At 50.2% G+C, this 19781-nt stretch overlaps 2 protein-coding genes across 3 annotated transcripts; one reads left to right on the forward strand and one right to left on the reverse strand.

Moving 5' to 3' along the window:
• Positions 1-6920: 6920 nt before the first annotated feature.
• On the reverse strand, positions 6921-14352 carry DHRS1 (dehydrogenase/reductase 1). Of its 2 annotated transcripts, none has more exons than XM_054577871.1 (9): positions 14112-14352; positions 13515-13692; positions 12285-12428; positions 12060-12136; positions 8940-9072; positions 8467-8613; positions 7890-7959; positions 7462-7542; positions 6921-7281 (listed from the first exon to the last, which is right to left on the reverse strand). In XM_054577871.1, exons 2-9 carry the CDS (start codon positions 13662-13664, stop codon positions 7145-7147), a joined length of 939 nt encoding a protein of 312 aa, XP_054433846.1. In that variant the 5' UTR covers positions 13665-13692; positions 14112-14352; the 3' UTR covers positions 6921-7144. The 2 variants fall into 2 exon arrangements, with proteins under 2 accessions (XP_054433846.1, XP_054433847.1); XM_054577872.1 differs by lacking the exon at positions 14112-14352 and adding an exon at positions 13911-14086.
• Positions 14353-14372: 20 nt separating this feature from the next.
• NOP9 (NOP9 nucleolar protein) lies at positions 14373-19762 on the forward strand. The gene is made up of 10 exons (XM_054577870.1): positions 14373-14737; positions 14952-15401; positions 16339-16449; positions 16682-16823; positions 16937-17129; positions 17781-17921; positions 18324-18449; positions 18613-18849; positions 19064-19169; positions 19516-19762. Exons 1-10 carry the CDS (start codon positions 14491-14493, stop codon positions 19671-19673), a joined length of 1911 nt encoding a protein of 636 aa, XP_054433845.1. The 5' UTR covers positions 14373-14490; the 3' UTR covers positions 19674-19762.
• Positions 19763-19781: the final 19 nt, after the last annotated feature.

Below are 19781 nucleotides of genomic sequence, written 5' to 3' on the forward strand. Positions count from 1 at the left end.
TGCGATCTTGCCCAGGGTGTGGAGGGTGCTCACTCAGGTTGGTGTCTCTGGGAAAAGAGGTGCCAGAAAAGCAACCAGGAAGTGGGGCTGAAGATCTGGTAAAACTTCTTGAGTCAGAACTGGAGCTTCTGTTAGAGGAGTCAGGCCCTGCACAGTGGTTTTTGTTGCCTTAAAATTGCTGAGAGCACTTTTAAGCCATGGGCTGGGCCCTTGGCCAAGAACTTGCTGCCTGGCAGGGCTAGAGTAGCAACCACTGCTGCACAACTCAGGCGGGCACCTGGAGTTTAGGGAATATACAATGTGAGTGGTGCCAGGAGGAGCAGCCCTCGTGAGGTTCTAAGCCTACGTGAGAAACAAAAGCCTTCGAACAATGTAGGACTGTGGGAGCCTGGGGCAAGCAGGGATTCTCTGCTGGTAGATGAGCACAGGGGACAAAGGACCAGGCCCAGGAAGGAAGAGCTCCTCCCTTGGGGAAGGGCCTGGCCTGTACTTCATCCCTGTCCCATTCATTCATTCAACAGCTAGGGACTGAGTGCCCTCTGTACTGAATGCCGTGCTGGGCACAGGAACCAGGTGAACCAAACACAGACACAGGCCCTGCCCTCATGGAGCTTATGGTTCACAGTAGAGCTGTCCAGTAGAACTCTCTAGGTGATGAAAATACTGCAGCCCCGGCTGGTGTGGCTCAGGGGATTAAGCGCTGGCCTGTGAACCTGAAGATCGCTGGTTCGAGCCCTTGTCAGGGCACATGCCTGGGTTGTGGGCCAGTAGGGGGTGTGTGAGAGGCAACCACACATTGATGTTTCCCTTTCTTTCTCCCTCCCTTTCTCTGAAAATGAATAAATAAGATCCTAAAAAAAGAAAAGGAAATAATGCAGAGAAGGAGTCAAGTAATTGTATAAGCAAATGTAAAATGACAGCTCTGCCGGTATCTGGGGTGGGGGAAGTCTCCCAGGGAAGTGAGCTTAGATCTGGGGCCTCAGGGGAGGGGAGGAACCAGGCTGTCCTCCCTGCCCCCCTAGCCCTGGGGCCTGCGGCGCCTGCGTCCCAGCTCATCCCATGGCGGGCAGCACCCCCGCTTTCACTCCAGCCGGCTGTGAACTGCCCAAGACGCCTTGTTGGAGGGCCCCTCCATTCACCTGGCCTGGTGTCCTCACCAGGGTGGTTGCTCACCAAGCATTTTACATAGTTCAGCCAATCACCAAGCAATAATCATTGAGCACCAGTATAGCTCACTTCACAGCAATGACCCAGACTGCCAAGGCCCCTGCTCTCGTAGAGCTTCTGCTTGTGGAAGCAAGTGTACACAAAAGGTGATTTCAGAGTCCTAAGTTCCCTAAGGAAATTAAACAGGGTGTTGAAATAAGTGCTGGTGGGGGCGGGGGCGGGGGCGGGGGCGGGGGTGTCCTGGGAAAGAATGAATGAGTGAATGGATGGTGAGCAATGGAGGCCAAAGACGGATTCCACTGCACCCCTGGGCTGGAGTGGGGATTAGGGAAGTGGGGGGCTCTTAGATCCCAGGGCGGGGAGCTTGGGGTGAGGTGGGGAGGAGTGTCTGAGGTGGCTGCGCTCCAGGCCTCACGGCCAGGGCGAGGTGGAGAGGGAGTGGACAGGGGTGGAACCTCAAAATTCAGTAAAGAAGAACACCTGGAATTCCTGCCAGGAGTAACACTCTGTCCCTATGTCCCCTTTGCACCCAGTCATGACTCAGGCTTGAGTTCTGAGGCGGGGGGTGGCTCAGGGAGGACCTGGAGTTAAGGTTCAGGGGGCTTGCCTGAACCGTAGCCGTGGGAGAGTACTCACATTACATGGCAGATGAAGAAAGATTAAGGAGGATCTAGACAGAGTGTTCAGGTCATTGCTGGCGCTCAGTAGACTCTAATTCTGTCAGCCCTGCAACAACGAGAGTCTCTGGTTGGCTCAGCTGTGTTACAGTGATGCCCACGCTCACAGCCTACTCACCTTTGCTTCCTCTTGCACAAGCCCTTCTGGGGATGCCGGGGCAGTGTCCGCTTGTGGAGTTTCAGCTTTGCCTGTTTTTTCTGGAACGACCTCTCCAAGGAAGGGTGAGCCAAGAATAGGGACATACGTGTTTGTACTCGCTGAGAGAAACTGCATAAAGCTGACCCCACTTCCTCCCTCTGCCTCCTTTCCAGCATTTTTTGGTCTCCATTTCCAAGGTTTAAGAAAGGGTCCTTTTCTCTCTCAGATTCCCGATTATCAAGTTAAGCACAGGTGGCTTCCAGTTCCTCTCTTCTGCTGGCACGCACGTCCAGGCTGGCCCTGTGGCCTGTTGACCTTGCTCTGAGTGAGCCTGCTCAGCTCGGCTGGAGGTGGGACAGAGCAAGATGGGCAAGGATGCCCTTAGCTGCCTGGAGGCAGGAATGAGACTGACTTGTGAGGTTTTGTAGAGGAAGGCAGGGATAAGAATGTGGTAACACTCCCAGGAAGGGGAAACCTGAAAGGAACAAGTTACGTGTGACCTGGGGAGCAGCCTGGTTGCACTGACTCCTGCTCCTTTGAGTCCCTACCCAGGGTCTCCCCGGGGTTGTCTAATTGTGTCACGATAATGACTGAAAGCACTCTGAGAGCTGGACCCTTGTCTCATCAGGCTGGCCCGTGCCTGTCCGCCCTGCCCTGCCCAGGACACAGCAGAAGGCTGCAACGAAGGCCACAGCTGACCAGGAGTTGAAAGGGTAGAGGGAAGAGCCTATGGAGAGGTGGGGCTGGAGGGCAGACGAGGGTGGGCTCAGGGGCAAGGAGGAACAGTGGCAGGAGGGGAGGCCTGAGGGCACAGGCGGAAGGCTCCAGGGAGGAGGGGCTCTGTGGCTCAGTGGGCCAACTTAGGGGGGTGAGGACCAGGGACAAGGTTGGATGGGGACAGGCGGTGGCAAAGCGGCCCTTGCCCAGGGGAGGCCAAGGAGCTGAAGGGAACTCGCTCAACATCTCAGAGACCATGCCAAGGCCTTCGGGGGCCGTGGTGGGTAGCAGCCCGGATGAGGAAGGAAAAGGGACAGGTTTGGGTCCAACCGTCTCCCCTTGATTTGTCTACTGGGTTGGGGACCCTCATTCCCTGTGCCTAAATCCCCACCCTACTGTCACTCACATGTGGGCCTTCAGGGCCCCTCCTCAGTGACTTGTCCCGAAAGCTGGAATCTGAGATCCCTTGCTTCTATCAACTTCCTGTTTCATGTTGGCCAGAGCTCACATCAATGGGGACAAATGCTCCGCAGTGTGCTTCATTTTGGCGACCCTAACCATTGGGCAGTTGCTCTAGAAAGGGGAGTCCCATTTCAGGTGTGACATGCATCTCATAGTTGCACTGTGGGTTCCCTTCTGTGAGGAGGCCAGGCCTGGGCCGGGCTCCTCGGCATTCACACCCTTTCTCTGTGGCCACTATGCTCCATTCCTTAAGCCATCCGTCAGTCTCTTACCCTCTCTGCTGGCAGAGGCAGGAAGTTCCCCGTGGTGGGAGCAGCTGCCAAAGGACCTGGGAAGGGGAGGGGCCTCAGGGCCCGGGGCAGCTCCTAGCTTAGATGTAAGGACGCAAGGGTCAGAACAGGACTCGGAGACTGGAAGATACAAACCCTCCCCCTACCCTTAGCTGGAGAAAGACGCCCCCCTTTGCACAGTCACATCACCTCTCTGAGCATGCTTAGCTATTTGCTGATAGCTATTTGCCTGGGCTCTTTCTGGGGCTACCTATAAATTTGGTAGCACTGGTTGCCTTGCCTCTGAGTTGGGGGATGGGTATTCAAAGGCAGGGATGGAAGGGGACTTTTCATGGTACAGCCTCCTTTACCTTTTGGATTCTGAGCCACATGAATATGTGACCTTTAAAAAATGTAAGTTAAAAATGCAAATAAAAAAAAATCTCTCCATTCCTCCCTGGGCTTCTTTGGGAGATTAACCATCTTCTGGGGACTAGTCCAGCTGGGGAGGGGAGGGACTGCATGCATCTCAGCCAGCCCCGCAGGGTCCCAACAGGGCTTCCCTCAGGCAAGCAGGCACCTCCTTCACAGCTCAGGTACAGTCTTCCTTCCTCTGTGCCCGCTGCTGGTGTCATGGTTCCCAAGCCAGTGGTGACACCACAGTAGTCCTGCTCTAGCCCCACCTCCCTTCCCACAGGCCCCCAGTCTGTTGACTCTCGACACCTACCATCTCTTCTTAGCCCACACCTCCCCTACCACCGCATCCTGGATGTGATATACTGGCTCTTCTGATGTCTGCGTCGCTTCCTGGTCTATCCTCCCCAAACCTCAGTCCCAATGAGCTTCCTAAAGGACAGATCTTACCACACTACCCTCCCCCTTTAATTCTCCTGTAGCTGACAGTGTCGGTGCTCTGCCCACATCCCCCTGCAAGCCCTTTTACATTTTTGTGCATGGCGCCCCCTTCAGGGTGCTTTCAAGGTTGACACCTTCGGTTCTTGGATGGCTGTCCTTGGGCTCCCTGGAGCTGCTTCATCGCTGGGCACAGCATGATGGGCGGCTGCCCCAGGCTGGGGCTGCCCTGAGGCCTCACGCTGCAGAGTTGTTTGGGGGCCTAGCTTGCTTATCTGTCCCCACCCCCAACCCACCCACTGGCCTCCTCTGGGAGTACTTCCTTAATTGTATGTCACTCAGCATCTAAGATGAACGCCTCCGTGGAAACCTACTGACCAGGACTTAAATTTCAATCACCTGTCTTTACTCATCTTCCTGGAAATCGATTCCGTATCACATCTCCATTTAAGCCATACCAAAGTTCTACCTGTTCTGTTTCGCCACATTTTTATATCTTAGTACCTGCCTTTTTTAATTAAAATAAAAAATGAAACCTCTTCTCTCAACTCATGTTTTACATCTCTGGCCAGTATCATTTCCTTCAGTTCTCTAATGGAGCTAGTTGTCTCCTCCTGTAGTCTCAGGATACTCTGTGTAAACTTTATTATAAGACTCACCTTGCCAAATTTAACTAGTTTTCTCTGGTATCTAGCATGGTGCTGGGCATAGAATAGGCATTAAATAAACGGGTTGTGTTTTGTTTTGTTTTTTTTTTCAATGAATATCGATCCCTGACATGTCCTGAGTCTCCACTATTGGGCTTCTCATTCTCGAATCTCTCCTACGTCCAATCAAAATTCACTGTCTCAGAGCTCTGTACTCTTTATTGCTTATGTTGCCAAGATTAATTCAGTCTTGTTGGAGGAAAGCAGGATGGTGGACTATAAAGAACACTGTTCCTTCTGGTATCTTGGGATACCAGAAACTCAAGGTCTAACTGCATGTGGTTTGGAGTCTTGGAAGACCAGTTTGCTCACTTCTTTCACTAAGTGGAAAGTGTAGATGACTCCTGAGATATTCCAGGGCTGAAATGAATGTTGTTTGTAGGCTGGGGTCTGGTCTGTCATATCCTCTGATCTCCCAAGACCAAGAATGGTGCCCAGTGCAGAGGATGCTCTTAAATGTTTGTCGAGAGAAGGATTTGGCTATTTCAGTAGCTATGTATTTCCTGGTGCTTATATAAAGTTATTTCATGTAATTATTTTATTCCATGTAATCCCCAGAGTGGTAGTTAGGATTTGTATGCACATTTGGATGACTTTAAAGCACATGCTCTTCCCATAATACCTTGTGGCCTTCACACAAGATTTGTTCTATTGATGGCTTTTAATGGTGGCTGTAGAAAGCTGTGGGAGATCCTGAGACGCTTATTTTTCTTATTATAGCATACAGACAACTGCTTCTGCCCCTCACCAACCTCAGGAGACAGCAGGAATTTATGGTAGTTAGTGGAAGGGGTGAGAGCGTGGTGAGGAAATCTTATTACTGTGATCCGAATGGGTTGCCCGGGCAAATGGTGGGGTTTAGGTATACAGTTCTAGTCATGTGCTGATAAGCCAGCTCCAGCATGTGCTTGCTCTCTCTCTTTCTCTCTCTCAAATCCTGCCCCCACCTCACCCCCCCCCCCCCCCGAAAAAACAACCACCCTGTTTGGTAGCTCTTATTGATTGCTTTGGTATGTACGCTCTTACCATGGCTGACTTCAAGCAACTACCGTGAAGTCACTGACTGCAGACTTCGCAGAACTGTGCATGGTTGGCTCTCACAAGCCAGTGGGCTGCCCCAGCATGCTGAAGGAACAGTGGGGCTGTCCCCAGAAAGCCACAGGAAGATTGCAGCTGCTGAAGGCACTCCGGGCAGCCTTGGGAAGCCTCCCCTCCTGCCTTGCCTTTTTTGAAGACTGGAGATGGTCTCAGGCCTCTGACTTACAGCAGCCCTCCCACTACTGCAATGGCCATTGAGGCTGCTGGCTGGAAGGCTCTCCCAGAGCGGCCCTCGGCTCCTCTTGGAGCACACCCTCTGCTGCCTTGCCTCAGGCTGGGACAGCCCCCGGAGCAGGCAAGGCTGCCCTAAAGGGTTCTTCACAAAGTAATTCAGGTGGTATCATCCCGAGAGGAAGGATGAGAGTGTGTTAGTACCATCACTTATACCTATGCCCCTCGCTTGAATTTGGGCTGTCCTTTCCTCCCAAATTCCAGGAAATCATCAATACCGAGGACAGCGCCCTCACTGGATCAGGCCCAGCCAGAAGGCAGCAAGCATCCCTGAAGAGATGGTGAAGTGAAGGGGCAGGAAAACAGCGTGAGACCAAGAGGGGCCTGCTTCTGGTTGTGGAGGGGCGCCGAGCCCCAGCCGGGGTATGAGAAACGGGCCTTCCTGCCCAAGGGCAAGTGCCCCTGAGATGGACCGTTCCCCAGGGGGGAGCAGGAACAGCTCTGGAGGAAAGGGACCTTGTCCCAGTGATGGAGCTCCTGGGGAGCCCACATATTTTGTGTATCCTCGAGTCTTTCTCTCAAGTATTTAACCCTCGGCCCAGTACAGAATCAGCACTCAAAAAATGTGTTGAAGGAGAAATGAGACCTAATTAGTACCCAGATCATTTTTCAATACAAAGGCTAAAAGTAAAATGTAGGAGCAAGGAAAACCAAGGTACAAAGAAGGACCAACAGGGCCCCAAGGCTCAGCAAACACACACAGCAGAGGTCTTCTCTTTGTAGGCATGTGGTACATGGGGAAGGCTGCTTTATTCTACTGAGATAGGGCCAGCCATCCAATCCCAATGAAAAGATAAGCAGAGCAGTGACCTCAGGGCAGGAGGATTAGAACTTGCTTGCATACAGCATCAAAATCCACTTGGGCACACGGAGGAAGCCAGGCAAGTAGGAGACCAGCCAGTCCCGGCGAAAGGTATAGGAGAGAATCTGACTCAAAGACAAATAGTCCTGAACAGGGCGGCCTGAGGACAACAGGAAGTAAAAGAAGGATTAGACCCTCATTTCTCACTCCTTGGAAACCTCCACCTGAGCTGAAGAGACTGAGCAGGATGTGAGGGAGGAAAGAACAGGAAGAGAGTGAGGGAGGAGTGAGCAGGAAACAGAAGAGAGGTCCAGGCTGGCTGGGGGACTAGAGCTCTTACCATCCACATCCTGGAGGTTGTAGCGCCGAGCAAGGTCACAAGATGGCAGCACCTTCCCACTCAGGCTCAGGATATTGGGGTCTGTGGGCACACATGCAGCCGAGATGGCATGGGAGTGGTCCAGGGTGACAAGATTTGGGCCCAATGGGACAGGGCACCACTGAGACAGGCTTAGGAGCCCATAATTGTTTCTGTCTGTTCCTAGGGAGGTTACTGGGCCTCTGGCTTCTGGCCAGACATCCTAGGAGCTAGTTCTTGAAGCTCCCAGTCTTCAAAATGGGAATCCTGACCCTTTGGGTCTCCAGAAGCCAGAGAAGAGAAGGGTTTATTCCTCAACTACCTCCTGAGCCAAGACCCAGAACAGGCTGCCATCACCCTGCAGATCCTCTAGGCCTTTTCTTGTTACCTGCTGCTCTTCATCTCTTTACCTGTTGCCAAAGCCACCACACATTTGCCACTCATTTCTGGGGTTTCCCCCGATGGAAAATAAGATTTGAGCTGAAACATAGGAGCAACAAAGTGAAGGGTTAATTTTCCAGAGCACTGCCCAAGTGTCTTCCCTGCTTTCAGCTTCGGTTCCAGAACAGAGGCCCTCATCCCCCCACCTGTAAGACTCAGCATCTTCGAAGGTGCCACGGCCACTCCTCCCCACCTTCGTGTGAGTCTTGTACCCCAGCAGCAGGACCCACTGTCTTTCCTAAGTGGAAGGATCTGGGGAAGCCAACTGTGTTGACCTTCTAGGTTAGTGCAGTATAGGGGTCAAGACCATGAGCTGACCTTCAGCAAGTTTCTTACATCTCTGGGTTTCAGTTTCACTATAAAAAGGAGATACCATCTCCTTACAGGATTAAAGGACATAATATGTGCACAGTGCTCAGCCATGTAATTTACTGCCATGGTAAAATCCCCAGCATTTACTCCTTGCTGTTGTTACTGTCTTGATGTTAAGGAGGGAGAGGCTGATTCCCCTGCACACTCTGCTGTCCTCGGCTTCCCCTCGCCAACCTGCTTAAACAGGGGATTCTCAGCATTGTCACTCCTCTGCACATGCTCCTTCAGCAGTTCTGTCTGCACCAACCCTGGCCACAGAGACACATAGCTGACCCCATGGCGCCGCAGCTCCATGGCACAGTCAGCAGCCAGCCTGTCACACTGTAGACGAACAAAAGGCGGAGTGAGAGCCAGGGCACCTGGCCATGCCACATTCCTCCCCTGCCCTCCCTGCTTCTGCTCTGAGGATGTCCCAGCCCCGTGCCCTTCCCAGGTGCTCTGGGTCAGCTGTCTGCCTTTCCCAGTGCACTGCTGACTCTGGCCAGCAGAGAGGAGCCCAGGTGAAGGAACTGTTCATGGAGGGGCAGAGGGAGAGCTTGACGGCCAGCTGGTCTTACCACTCTGACCACTGGGGATTTACCTCCCAAGCTAAATGGGTACCGCCACTGTCCTATACCTCCCCAAACCCTGTGCCACTGGGCCCTTACCGCAGCTTTGCCCACGCCATAGGGGACATTGAAGATATACTTCAGACCCCCAATGGAGGAGATGACCACAATGAGTCCCCGGCCAGCTGGTACCATCAGTCGTGCCCCATACACTGAGCACAAGTAGTGGCCTCTAGAAGGTGGGGAAAGGAAAGAATGGGCCCTGTTCAGTGCTGGCTTGGGCGCAGGAGCCTGGGCAGCTTCCTCTGCCTTCTCGTGGCTGTAGTCGGCCAGGAGAAGGCGGCACAGGTGGCTGCAGACCTGGGGGATCCAGGGCTTGAGGCCACCTTCTGAGAGAACACTGGTAAAATGAACCACTGAAGGATGAGAAATAGCACTCTCTAGAAGGTGTAATGGAGTAACAAACCTAAAATACAGGGGGAAAAGCATGTAAGGTCTATGTGGAAAAACGATAAAATCTGTCTTATTAAAAAAAAAGTACAGGCATAATTTATTCAGAAGAATCAACATGTAAAACATCAATTCTACACAGATTCGGTCAGTTTGAGTTATATCCCAATAATATTTTCAGAGGAACTAACAAAATAATCTGAAGCTCAAAGAGAATAAACACGGAATAGTCAGGGAAACTCTGAGAAAGGAAGAGTAATATCTTATGGGGGGGGCACATGCGCCCCCGATCCTGCCACTCCATATTAACATGTACGGTGACATAATGGTTAAAATAGAATGCAGTACTAGCATCACAATATACAGAGAGTCAATGAAACAAAATAGTCCATAATTAGATCCAGTGTAAGTGAGAATTCAATGAATTATAAGGGGAACATTTCAAATCAACAGGGAAAGAGGGATCATTCAGTAAATGAATTTGGGACAATAGGCCACTTATTAGGTGGGTGGGACTGGCTGTCTGCCTCATTTATGATTTAAGTGCATTCCAAAAGTATAAATTATTTGAATATTTAAAAATGAATGCACTAAAGGAGAGCATGACAACGTATTCATAAACTTGAGGTGGGGAACGCTTGTCTTAGCAGCATACCAAGATAGGAACTATAAAAGATTGACTATTTGACTTCTTAAAAGTAAGACATATATAAAAATGTACAAATACATACATCTTCATGTTTATGTATATCGGGAGAGCTAGGGAGAGCATGTATGCAAAAAATGAGTAATAAATTGGGAAAAATACTTGTAAACATTTATCAGAAGAACCTATTCCAAAAAGATCCCTTACAAATTGATGTAAATATAGCCCTGACCCTGGCAGTTCAGCTGATTGGAGCACTGTCCCGTACACCAGAAGGTTTCAGATTCGACCCCTGGTCAGGGTGCCTACAGGAGGCAACTGATTGATGTTTCTCTCTCACATTGACTTTTTTTCCCTCTCTCTTCCCCTACCTTCCTCTCTCTCTATAAAAAAATTAAAAAACATATCCTTGCATGAGGATTGAAAAAGACCAAATTGATATAAATAAATAACACAAATAGCTCACAAAAGAATAAAGAGCCAATAAATAAATGAATAAAAAGCTCAACTTCACAAATAATAAAAAGTATGAATTAAAACCACCTTTGGATATCTTTGGCCTTTGGCAAAGGTGGCCTGACTGAGTGGTCTGATTGTTTAGCAGAGTTGAAGACATGGAAAAGATATTCTCCTTTATTGTCACAAGTTTATAAGTTGGTGCGGTCTTTTTGGAGGACAGTTTTATAATGTTTATTAGATCTTTAAGAAGTACATTTTTTCCCCCCAAGAATTCCACTATTGCAATAGATAAAGGGTTAGATAAATTATGGTACCTACTCCAGGTCAGATATTTAAAAGAATGGTAGAATACTAAACTATCAACAGTAGCTATATCTCAGTCAAGGGGAAAACTGGGTGGTGATGAGAGAGTAAGATCATACTGATACTCATATTTTTCCATAATTAAAAAAATAATACACATGAACTTGGTAACTGGAAAAAAATGTCTTCTGCATAGGAAACAAGAACCTCCGAGTGAAAACAAGTACAGGAAGCTATGGTTTCTAAAGGAAGCCCAGCCTAAGGCAGTGCAGAGCAAAGGCACAGTATTTGTTCATATCTGTGGGGGAGGCAGTGTTGATGGGCTTCCAAGAAGAAGTGACCTTAACCTAAGAATTCATCAGGGCTGAGACTTTGTCCTGTAGGCTGAAAACCCTGACCTGCAACAGATGAGTGTGAAAGGTCCCTCCCTTTGGAGGACTAACGATGTGGCATTGCCTATTTCCAGCTGTTTGGATTTTCTTTTCTTGCCTCTTGGCTACCATCCCTCTCTGTCCTCATAACCTTTTTTCTACTCTGGCAATCACAATTGGACTCTCATTCTACTCTCTTGGGATTGCCACTAGAAGCCACAGGTGTTTTTAAACTCTTTAATCTTAGATTTGCAGATAATATCTTAGTTACAGTCACAGGTGGCTGATCATATTCAGGGAGTGTGGTTTCTCAGAGTACCATAGTTCCAAAAATAATAAACACAGACGTGACTAACGTATATCATGCTGAGCGAACGTTAAATGCTGTGTTTCATATCACGGCTGTACCACCTGTGCACGTAAGCCTGGGACACCCCTGCCCTCCCAGCTCTGACCTGGGAGTGCCCGTGCCTGCAGGTCCAGAGTGAGGCTCTGGAGGCTAAGATGGCTGGCACTCAGTCTTTGTTATTGTCCTTCTCCTGATCTACAACAAAACAATTTCACCGGGGGGAGAGGGGTTTAAGGGAACTAAATGGTAATGGAAAAAAAAAATACAATAAAGATTAAATTAAAAAAAAAATGAACCCAACCATGTCTTCCTCTAACTATTTTTAGACTGTGGGTGGTGTGCATTATTGAGGTAAGGAGGCCCCCTTTGGGTCATTCATTTGGATGGGCAGAGAGTAAGGCAGAAGAGAGGTGAAGGGCAAGGTCAGATGAAAATTACTGACAGAAACAAGACAAAAGTTGACAATCCCAGGTACAGATTCACGTGGATAGAACTTCTTCATAGTTGAGTGGAACAAATGGGACAAATGGGAGAAAAAGAGATGGGACATCAGAGGGAAAAGGAAAGGATCTGAGCCCTTGGCCTGGCTAAGTGAGTGAGAGGAGCCCAGGCCCTTGCAGCGGGGCAATGGAAACACCCACCTGAGTCCTACATTATTGATATCATCCCAAATGGAGGCAGGGCTTTCCCAGAATGCCTTCTTATTGTTCAGGATTGTCTGGAAAGCAAAGAGAGAGTGATGAACTGGATGGTCTGAAGGCAGGAAGGTATGAGGGGCTGGATCACGGAAGGGACAACGAATGGGGATAAGGACTCGGGTCAGTAGGTGGTTAGGAGTGTGGGGCTGGGATCAAAGTTCAGAGTACCTGGACGCCAGCATAGGCGTTGTTGACCAGCACATCCAAACGCCCATGCTGTTCTCGATCCACCTGCTCAAACAGGCTTCGCACATCACTCTCCTTGCTTGAATCACACACCACAGGCACACACCGGCCCCCACGGGATTGCGCCTGGAGAGAGACAGACAGGATATGAGCTCACAGTCGCTCATGAGAGTAGATTTAACCCAGTTTCCCTTAATTCCCAGCTTGGGAGCTGAGAAGGCCATCACAGGAACCAAAGCCAGCGGCCGAGGGAACATGATTGGCAATATCACCCTCTGATGTGTATGTGAGGAATTTCAGGAGTGTGAGATCCTCTCTTTATAGAGCAAGGTGGATTGGGATCTCAGGTGTAAAAAACACAAACATTCACCGAGCCCTACCACATGCCAGGCATTGTACTCTGCATGTGGAGGAAATGAGACAACTAGGGCATGGAGGCTGTTCTGGAGCAATGAGTATCTATCTTTTTCCTTGTCCTTGGCCACTTTCATCTCACGTGCCCTTAGCTCCCACCCTTCACGACTCATGTGGAACTCCTACTCTATCCCAGCCCATCACGATAGCCACACTCTTTCACCGTTGTCCCTCTGCTTGTGAAGTTCCCTTAGCTGGTATGGTGGTCTTAGCTTCTTTGACATAACTTTTACCTTTCAAGACTCAGTTCCTGAACCACTTCCTCCAGAATGCTTTCCCCAACTACCCTCCCATGTCATATCAAAACTCACCCTGCGATGCCGGAGCATTCTGTGCACGTTGGCCTCTTATCACTTACCAAATACATTGAAGTGAACCATTTCTGCCTCTAGCTAGACTCTAGCTTTTAAGAGTAGAAGTTACACCTTATTAACCCCAGTGCTTCACCCAGTGAATTAAGTGTACCCAAGTATTTATGTAACTGAAAACCAGTAGAAAAGTCAAGTAAAAGTGTACAGCTCAATAAAGTCTTGTTGAAAATAGAGAAAAACAGAGGTCTATAACTCTAGTTGCAATTCCAAAATTCCTGGAGCTCTCAAACAGAACGTTTTCTCATAAAACTCACTTGGTGGCAAATGTGACCTGAAGTTATTTATGGGGTTCATTTATCCCACTTGAGAAAATACTCAGGTTTTATTGAGGAGTATTATGGTTTCTGGAAAGGGCTTGGGAGGAGTGAATAATAGGAAGGGATCCTGCAGGTGATTTCTGCCCCGTGTTCTCAGAGGAAGCACTCACATCCTGAGCAGCAGCCTGTAACGTATCCAGATGTCTGCCAGTGATGTAAACTGTGGCACCTGCTTGGCAGAGCTGCAAGGCGATGCCGCGCCCAATACCCCTGGAAGCACCAGTCACCACGCACACTTGGCCCTTCATGGGAGCTGCCATGAATAACTCACAAGCAAAGGGGTCAGATCTGCGGAAGCAAAGATTTGCTCTGAGGAGAGCCTGCTGCAGATTGTGTATGTGGAGGGGGACCCCCGACAGTGGTAGGAGTTGGGATCCTGTGAGGCGAGAGAAGTTTCAGAGGGGGACAACTAGGTGTAGGTCCCAGGGCAAGGCAGGCCGTCCGCTTTGGGATGCCCAGAAATGGAAAAAGGGGTTGGGTGGGACTGTCCAGGGCGGGACACCTACCAGAACTCCGAGTGAGGCTGGCTGGATGAGAGATTCTGGTGCGGCACTCCCTCGTGACGCGTCCACGCATAGGGCTACCTGGAAATCTGGCCCCTGGCTTGGCCCGGTCAGGTCGAGCCCAGAGGCTCGACTTCTGGGCTGGGTTGTGAACCAAGGTCCACGGACCCTGAACCCTAAGTGGGAGGAGCTCGCGTTCCTTACCTGCCACCTGTGCCTGGATTCCTGGCCCCACCAGGCTCGCAGATTGCTCCGAATCGCGAGCTTTGATCCTGGCCGCGGGGAAGAGACCAGATGACTACCTCTGAGTCAGAGTACAGGATTGGGGTGCAAGTCGATGTTTGGGTGGGGATTTTTGTAGTCCACGCGGAGGGAGGAGTCAGAGAGGTGGCACACGGGAGGCGGGGCGATCTGGGTACCAGTCCTCCCCGGCGCACCGGAAGGTCGTCGCGGGACTATGACGTGAACTCCGCGTCCCGAGCGCGCCGCCGTTTCTAAACTTGCGGAGCTGGCCTGCACCTGGCTGAGTGCTGCCGACGGCAGCTGAGACAGATTTCGGGGGCCGAGACGGAACTAAGCGCGCATGGCACTGGGTCCGCGCTCCCCCCATAAGGCTGGGCGCCGGTTCCCAGCTGGCAGCAAACGAGGGCGCGGGGCCAAAGGGTCAGGGCGTTCCGCCTCAGGCCGCCAGCGACCACTCAGCCTACCTCCGGAGGGGCGCTCGGAGCCGGCTGTAGACTCGCACCCTCACCTGAGCCCCGAAGCGCTGGGGTATTTCCGCCGGGCGCTGACGGCGCTGAAAGAGGCCCCGGAGACCGGGGAAGAACGAGGTAGGGAGGACCTTCCAGTGGGACCAGGAGAGGGACTTGTTGACTATAAAATCCAATACAGGCAAGGAAATTTTCGTGGGTTCTCAGGGCGTGGAGACTTGAGTTTCATTTCCCGTATCCTCTTTCCACACTTCCAGCCCCTTGGTTAAGTGATGGAACATAATCTTATCCTCCTGTCAGTGTCTCTAAAATTTTTCTTTCCTTGTCTTTCTAGAGCTGATGGTGCAAAATGTTTTGAAGGAAGTGGAGGCTCAGGCCCTCGCCTTGGCTACAAACCGGACTGGCAGCGAGATGCTGCAGGAACTGTTGGGGTTCAGTCCCCTGAAACCTCTGTGTCGAGTATTGGCTGTTTTGCGCTCTAACTTGCGCTTTGTGGCCTGTCATCGATGCGGGGTCCATGTGTTGCAAAGTGCTCTGCTGCAGCTGCCTCGATTATTGGGGAGCCCTGCGGAGGAAGAGGAGGTGGTGGAGGAGGATGGGAAGGATGATCCCTTGGACACCCTGGAGGAGCTGGTCCTGGGACTAGCCTCTGAGGTGTGTGATGATTTTCTTTTCTACTGTGGAGACACACATGGCAGCTTCGTGGTCAGAACTCTACTGCAAGTGTTAGGAGGGACTCTTCTGGAGTCTGAGAGAGCCAGACCCCGTGGCTCCCAGTCACCTGGTAAGTATTACAAGAGAGGGAAATGGACCTAGAGGAAAGGAGAGTTTGGGAAGTCCAGAAGGAGAGAGTAAGCAGAAGAAAGATTCTTTATGACCTTGAAGAATTAGCCTAGAAACGAGGACGGGGCTTAGCAGGCCAAATATTAGTGTACACAGAGGCCCTGAGGTAAGGTGTGTTTAGGGAAAGCTAAACATGACTCTGTACATTTGTATTTATGCACATACTGGATTAAAGCAAAAGGTCAGGGAATAATACCCTTACTACATACAACCCACTCTGATATTTTCTTTCCTTTTTAAAATTCTGTTATATTAAAAAGGTGCTGGTTGAGACCCACTAAGTTGAATGCATGATGCACTCATAGGCAGTGACCTAACTTTTAAAAAACTCTTGGAAATAAGGTTAGAGAATTAGATAAGGCCTGGTTTGGGAACATCTAGATTTCCTGGCTGGGGAGTTAGGACTATCATCATGGGCCATGGGGGAACTGGTGGCAGTTTCTTAGGAAAATTAAAACAAACGTAGTCTCAATTTAGTCATCTAGATGAGAAGAGATACTCAGTTGTGTTTTGCATCTCTAAGCTTGTCCATCTACGGCAGTGATTTTCAGCTGGTGTGCTGTGACACACCAGTGTGCCACAAGACTTTTTCAAACATGTAGTACCTGACTATTTAGTCGGGGCACTGGTCTCTTTTCCCTTAGATTGTCAAATTTAAAAATGCTAACAGCCAACACAACAATAGCTGTCCTGTGTGAAGGAATCAAAGTTATACCTATTTTTTGTCACACTGGGAAGAAATGTATTTTTTGGTGTGCTGCAGAATTTTAGTAATTAGTTTGTGTGCCATGGGATGAAAAAGGTTGAAAATCTGTGGAATTCTTCCTGGATGGTGGTTTGTGATCTCACCAGTGCACACATTTTTGATCTTCCTTCAGAAGCACGAAGGGCCCCAACTCGGGAATGTAAACCAGCTGATTTCGAGGTTCCTGAATCCTTCTTGAATTGTCTTCAGAGTCTGAGCTCCTGCTTTCTGAAGGACATTGCTGGTAAGGAGAGAAATAGGAGGAGGGCCTAGGATCTACTTTTCTGGAGGTGATTATCTTCAAACAAGGCCCTTGTTTAGATCAGTCTTCTTTTCAAATCTGACCTGGTTTGGTGTTGCAAAGATTCTCTATAGATCCTTTGTCCATGATCTCTTCTACCTTGTTGTTTGAGGTTGTACAAGTCGTCTGGATTTTGGGAAAGTTGCTTTTATTTTTTGTTGCTCTTTTTCCACAGTGTTTATCACTGACAAGATCTCCAGCTTCTGCTTTCAAGTGGCCTTACAGATCTTACACCGCAAACTGCCCCAGTTTTGTGCCCACCTGTGTACTGCTGTCATTGACTATCTGAGTAACCGCAATTCTTCAGCAGATGGCAGGTATGGTCAGGGCCTCAGGATTAGCCAAGGATGATGGGGCTGTGAGAAATGAGTGATGTGATGTAGGTATTTTGGATGGAGTGGAGTTAAGACCACCTTCTGCTTGTCTCCAGCCCCCTGCTGCTATTTCTGCGGGATCAGACGAGCTCCAGACTCCTGGAGCAGGTGCTGCTGGTATTGGAGCCCCCAAGGCTCCAGAGCCTTTTTGAGGATCACTTCCAAGGGCAGCTGCAGACCTTGGCTGCACATCCTATTGCCAACTTCCCTTTACAGCGTTTACTAGATGCTATCACCACCTCTGAGCTGGTGAGTTGGGAACTTGCCTGGGTCTCTTTCTGTATACTGTTGTTTTTATTTGTTCTTGTTCCCTGGGCCTTATTTTATGGTGTGCCCCCCTCTGTATCTCTTACCGTGTGCTGGCTATTCCCCTTGAAAAGTTATTCCAGGGAGTTTCCCAGAACTTAGGGTAAAGGTGCCTTCTTCCCCGAAAGGATTTGCTTTGGCTTCACTCAAATGCCGATGTCACCAGGATACTGGCTTAACCCATGTCAGCAGCTTGAGGTTCCATGATCCACCCAGACTGGGTACCTGACTATAAATCCAGATGAGCACTGGGACTGTTGCCATAGCATCTCTTTTCCTTTGCTGTTTACTGCCAGGGCATGCTTCCCTGGGGCGTCATGGGTTGGGAGTTGGGGTGGAAGGACAGATTTGAGTCTAATTCTTTACCCTGAGAGTATGGTCACTTAAAGTCCCTTTCCCATGTGAGGCAGCTCCTCTAAGACACCCCCCTTGTCCTGGACCTTTCTTTTCCAGCCAAACCAAAGTCCTGATATTGGCAATGTTTTTAGGTTTTATCTAGCATTTTTAGTTGTTTTTGGCAGAAAGATTTCTCTGAATAACTTAGCCCCCAGTTACCAGGATGCCAACGATTCTTTATTCCCTCTCTCCCCGTAGCTGTCCCCCGTGTTTGAGGAGCTGAGCCCTGCCCTGGAAGCAGCGCTGGCACAGGGTCACCCAGGGGTAGTCATTGCCCTGGTGGGGGCCTGCCGCAGAGTTGGAACCCACCAAGCCCAGATCCTGCAGCTGTTGTTAGAGGTGAGTGGGGGTTACACACAATCCATTTATGCCATCCCTTCAGATCCTACCTCTTAGGACTTATTGAATCTTTAGTCATTGTATCTGGGGACCCAGGAGCCTCAGTGTCCAGGGAGTTCACAGATAACGGGGGAGAATGAAGCCAAGGCCATCTCGTAGCCCTAGAATGAAAATTCTCTCCCAGAACAAAGAGAGAAGTTTATCTAAGAAACAAATATTTATCGACCCCTTTTAACATGTATAGAGGCTGGGGATACATCAGGGCAGATGAGATTGTATCCTCATGCAGCTTACATTCTTGTGGACTTAGGCATTCTCACTATTCCTGAATGTCTTTTCTTGTCTGCAAAGTCAGGGTTAAAGTTGGTTCTCAGGTTGATTATGTTTTGTCTTCTCACCTAGGCATTCCACTGTGCAGAGCCCTCTTCTCGGCAAGTGGCCTGTGTGCCTCTCTTTGCCACTTTGATGGCTTATGAGGTGTACTATGGACTGGTGGATGAGGAGGGCTCAGTGCCTGCCGAGCACCAGGTAAGGTAGGGGAGAGGCCAAGCTGGTGGCTGACTGGGCGTCAGGCCCAGGGAGGCTTAGGAAGCCTCTCACCGCTGAGGTGAGGGTGGCGAGATCTCTGGCTTCCTCCAAGTGGAGGTAGCAGTTTGGTGGCTGCCTCCTGATTTCCTGTCTCTGTTCTCAGGTTGAAATGGCCACAGCCAGGGCCCTGGGGGAAGTGACAGTCCTTGGATCTCTTCTGCTTCAGCATCTGTTGCACTTCTCCACTCCTGGCCTTCTACTTCAAAGTCTGGGCGCCTTGACAGGACCACAGCTTCTGACTCTGGCCCAAAGCCCTGCTGGCTCCCATGTGCTCGATGCCGTCCTGACCAGCCCTTCTGTGACACGCAAGCAGCGCCGCCGTGTGCTCAAGGCCCTAAAGGTTAGACTTCTGGCTTCTGCTTTGATTACTTGCCATTTTCCATCTAGAAAACATGAGTTTCCCCCAAGACTGGTCCTCAGAGTTGGGGAGGATATGCCTTTCCAGACCCTTTCGACTCAGCCTCTAAACTTCTGAAGCTTCACTCCCTCCTGCCTTCCCCGACCCACTTTCATGGCCGGCCCTGGAGGGACCTATCTTGCTTGTCTCAATGCAGGGACAATACGTGGCTTTGGCTTGCAGTCGCCATGGCAGCCGTGTACTGGATGCCATCTGGGGTGGAGCAACGTTGGGGGCCCGAAAGGAAATTGCTGCTGAGCTGGGTAAGTAGCAGCATGTCTCTCTGACTTTGTCATGCTTTCCCTTTCTTCACTCCAGATGGCTGGGTGGCTGGAGGATGGATTTAGATTCAGCAGAGACTTCAGTTCCAAAGGGTGGTCTTGGCCGTGGTGCTTAGAAGCCTGCTTTCCCCTTCTCCTCTGCTGGTCATGCAGCCCTGTGCTCCCACCCCTCCTCCCCGCTTGTTCTTTGGAGAGTGAGGGGTTAACTCTATCCCAAGGCAGGCCGAGGGTCCAAGGAAAACGGAGGGACCCTCACTCCAAGTAGAGTCTCTTTTGGCACAGGTGGTGAGTACATTCTGATACTGAACATGAATGGTTCCTTTTGCAGGGGAGCGGGATCAGGAGCTGATAAAAGACCCTTTTGGCCACCACGTGGCACGAAACGTGGCCCTGACTACTTTCCTGAAGCGTCGAGAGGCTTGGGAACAGCAGCAGGGAGCGGTGGCCAAGCGGAGGCGGATTTTGAACTCAATCCTTGAAGATTGAGGCGTTGGGGTCTGGGAGTGGGTGTTGATGGCGGAGGAGGAAAGGGAGTGTCTGTCCTGTCCCCTTATTAATTTAAATTGAAGTCATCAAGGTCAAACAATTATATTG

Source organism: Pteronotus mesoamericanus, unplaced genomic scaffold, assembly GCF_021234165.1.
Source record: "Pteronotus mesoamericanus isolate MK-2021 breed Mesoamerican mustached bat unplaced genomic scaffold, CSHL_Meso_final contig_46, whole genome shotgun sequence".
In the NCBI taxonomy this organism is placed as follows: Eukaryota; Metazoa; Chordata; class Mammalia; order Chiroptera; family Mormoopidae; genus Pteronotus; species Pteronotus mesoamericanus.

What these genes read in the sequence shown, in the direction of transcription:
- DHRS1 (XM_054577871.1), bottom strand. Translation starts at nt 13,664, where the DNA reads ATGGCAGCTCCCATGAAGGGCCAAGTGTGCGTGGTGACTGGTGCTTCC. An exon ending in TACAGGCTGCTGCTCAGGAT is followed by an intron (nt 12,429 to 13,514) that starts GTGAGTGCTTCC and finishes GTCTCTCTCCAG; the next exon opens with GCGCAATCCCGTGGGGGCCG. An exon ending in AGAATCCCCTGTTTAAGCAG is followed by an intron (nt 7,960 to 8,466) that starts GTTGGCGAGGGG and finishes CCTATGTTTCAG; the next exon opens with CTCAAATCTTATTTTCCATC.
- NOP9 (XM_054577870.1), top strand. Translation starts at nt 14,491, where the DNA reads ATGGCACTGGGTCCGCGCTCCCCCCATAAGGCTGGGCGCCGGTTCCCA. An exon ending in CTTTCTGAAGGACATTGCTG is followed by an intron (nt 16,450 to 16,681) that starts GTAAGGAGAGAA and finishes CTTTTTCCACAG; the next exon opens with TGTTTATCACTGACAAGATC. An exon ending in TCCTGCAGCTGTTGTTAGAG is followed by an intron (nt 17,922 to 18,323) that starts GTGAGTGGGGGT and finishes CTTCTCACCTAG; the next exon opens with GCATTCCACTGTGCAGAGCC.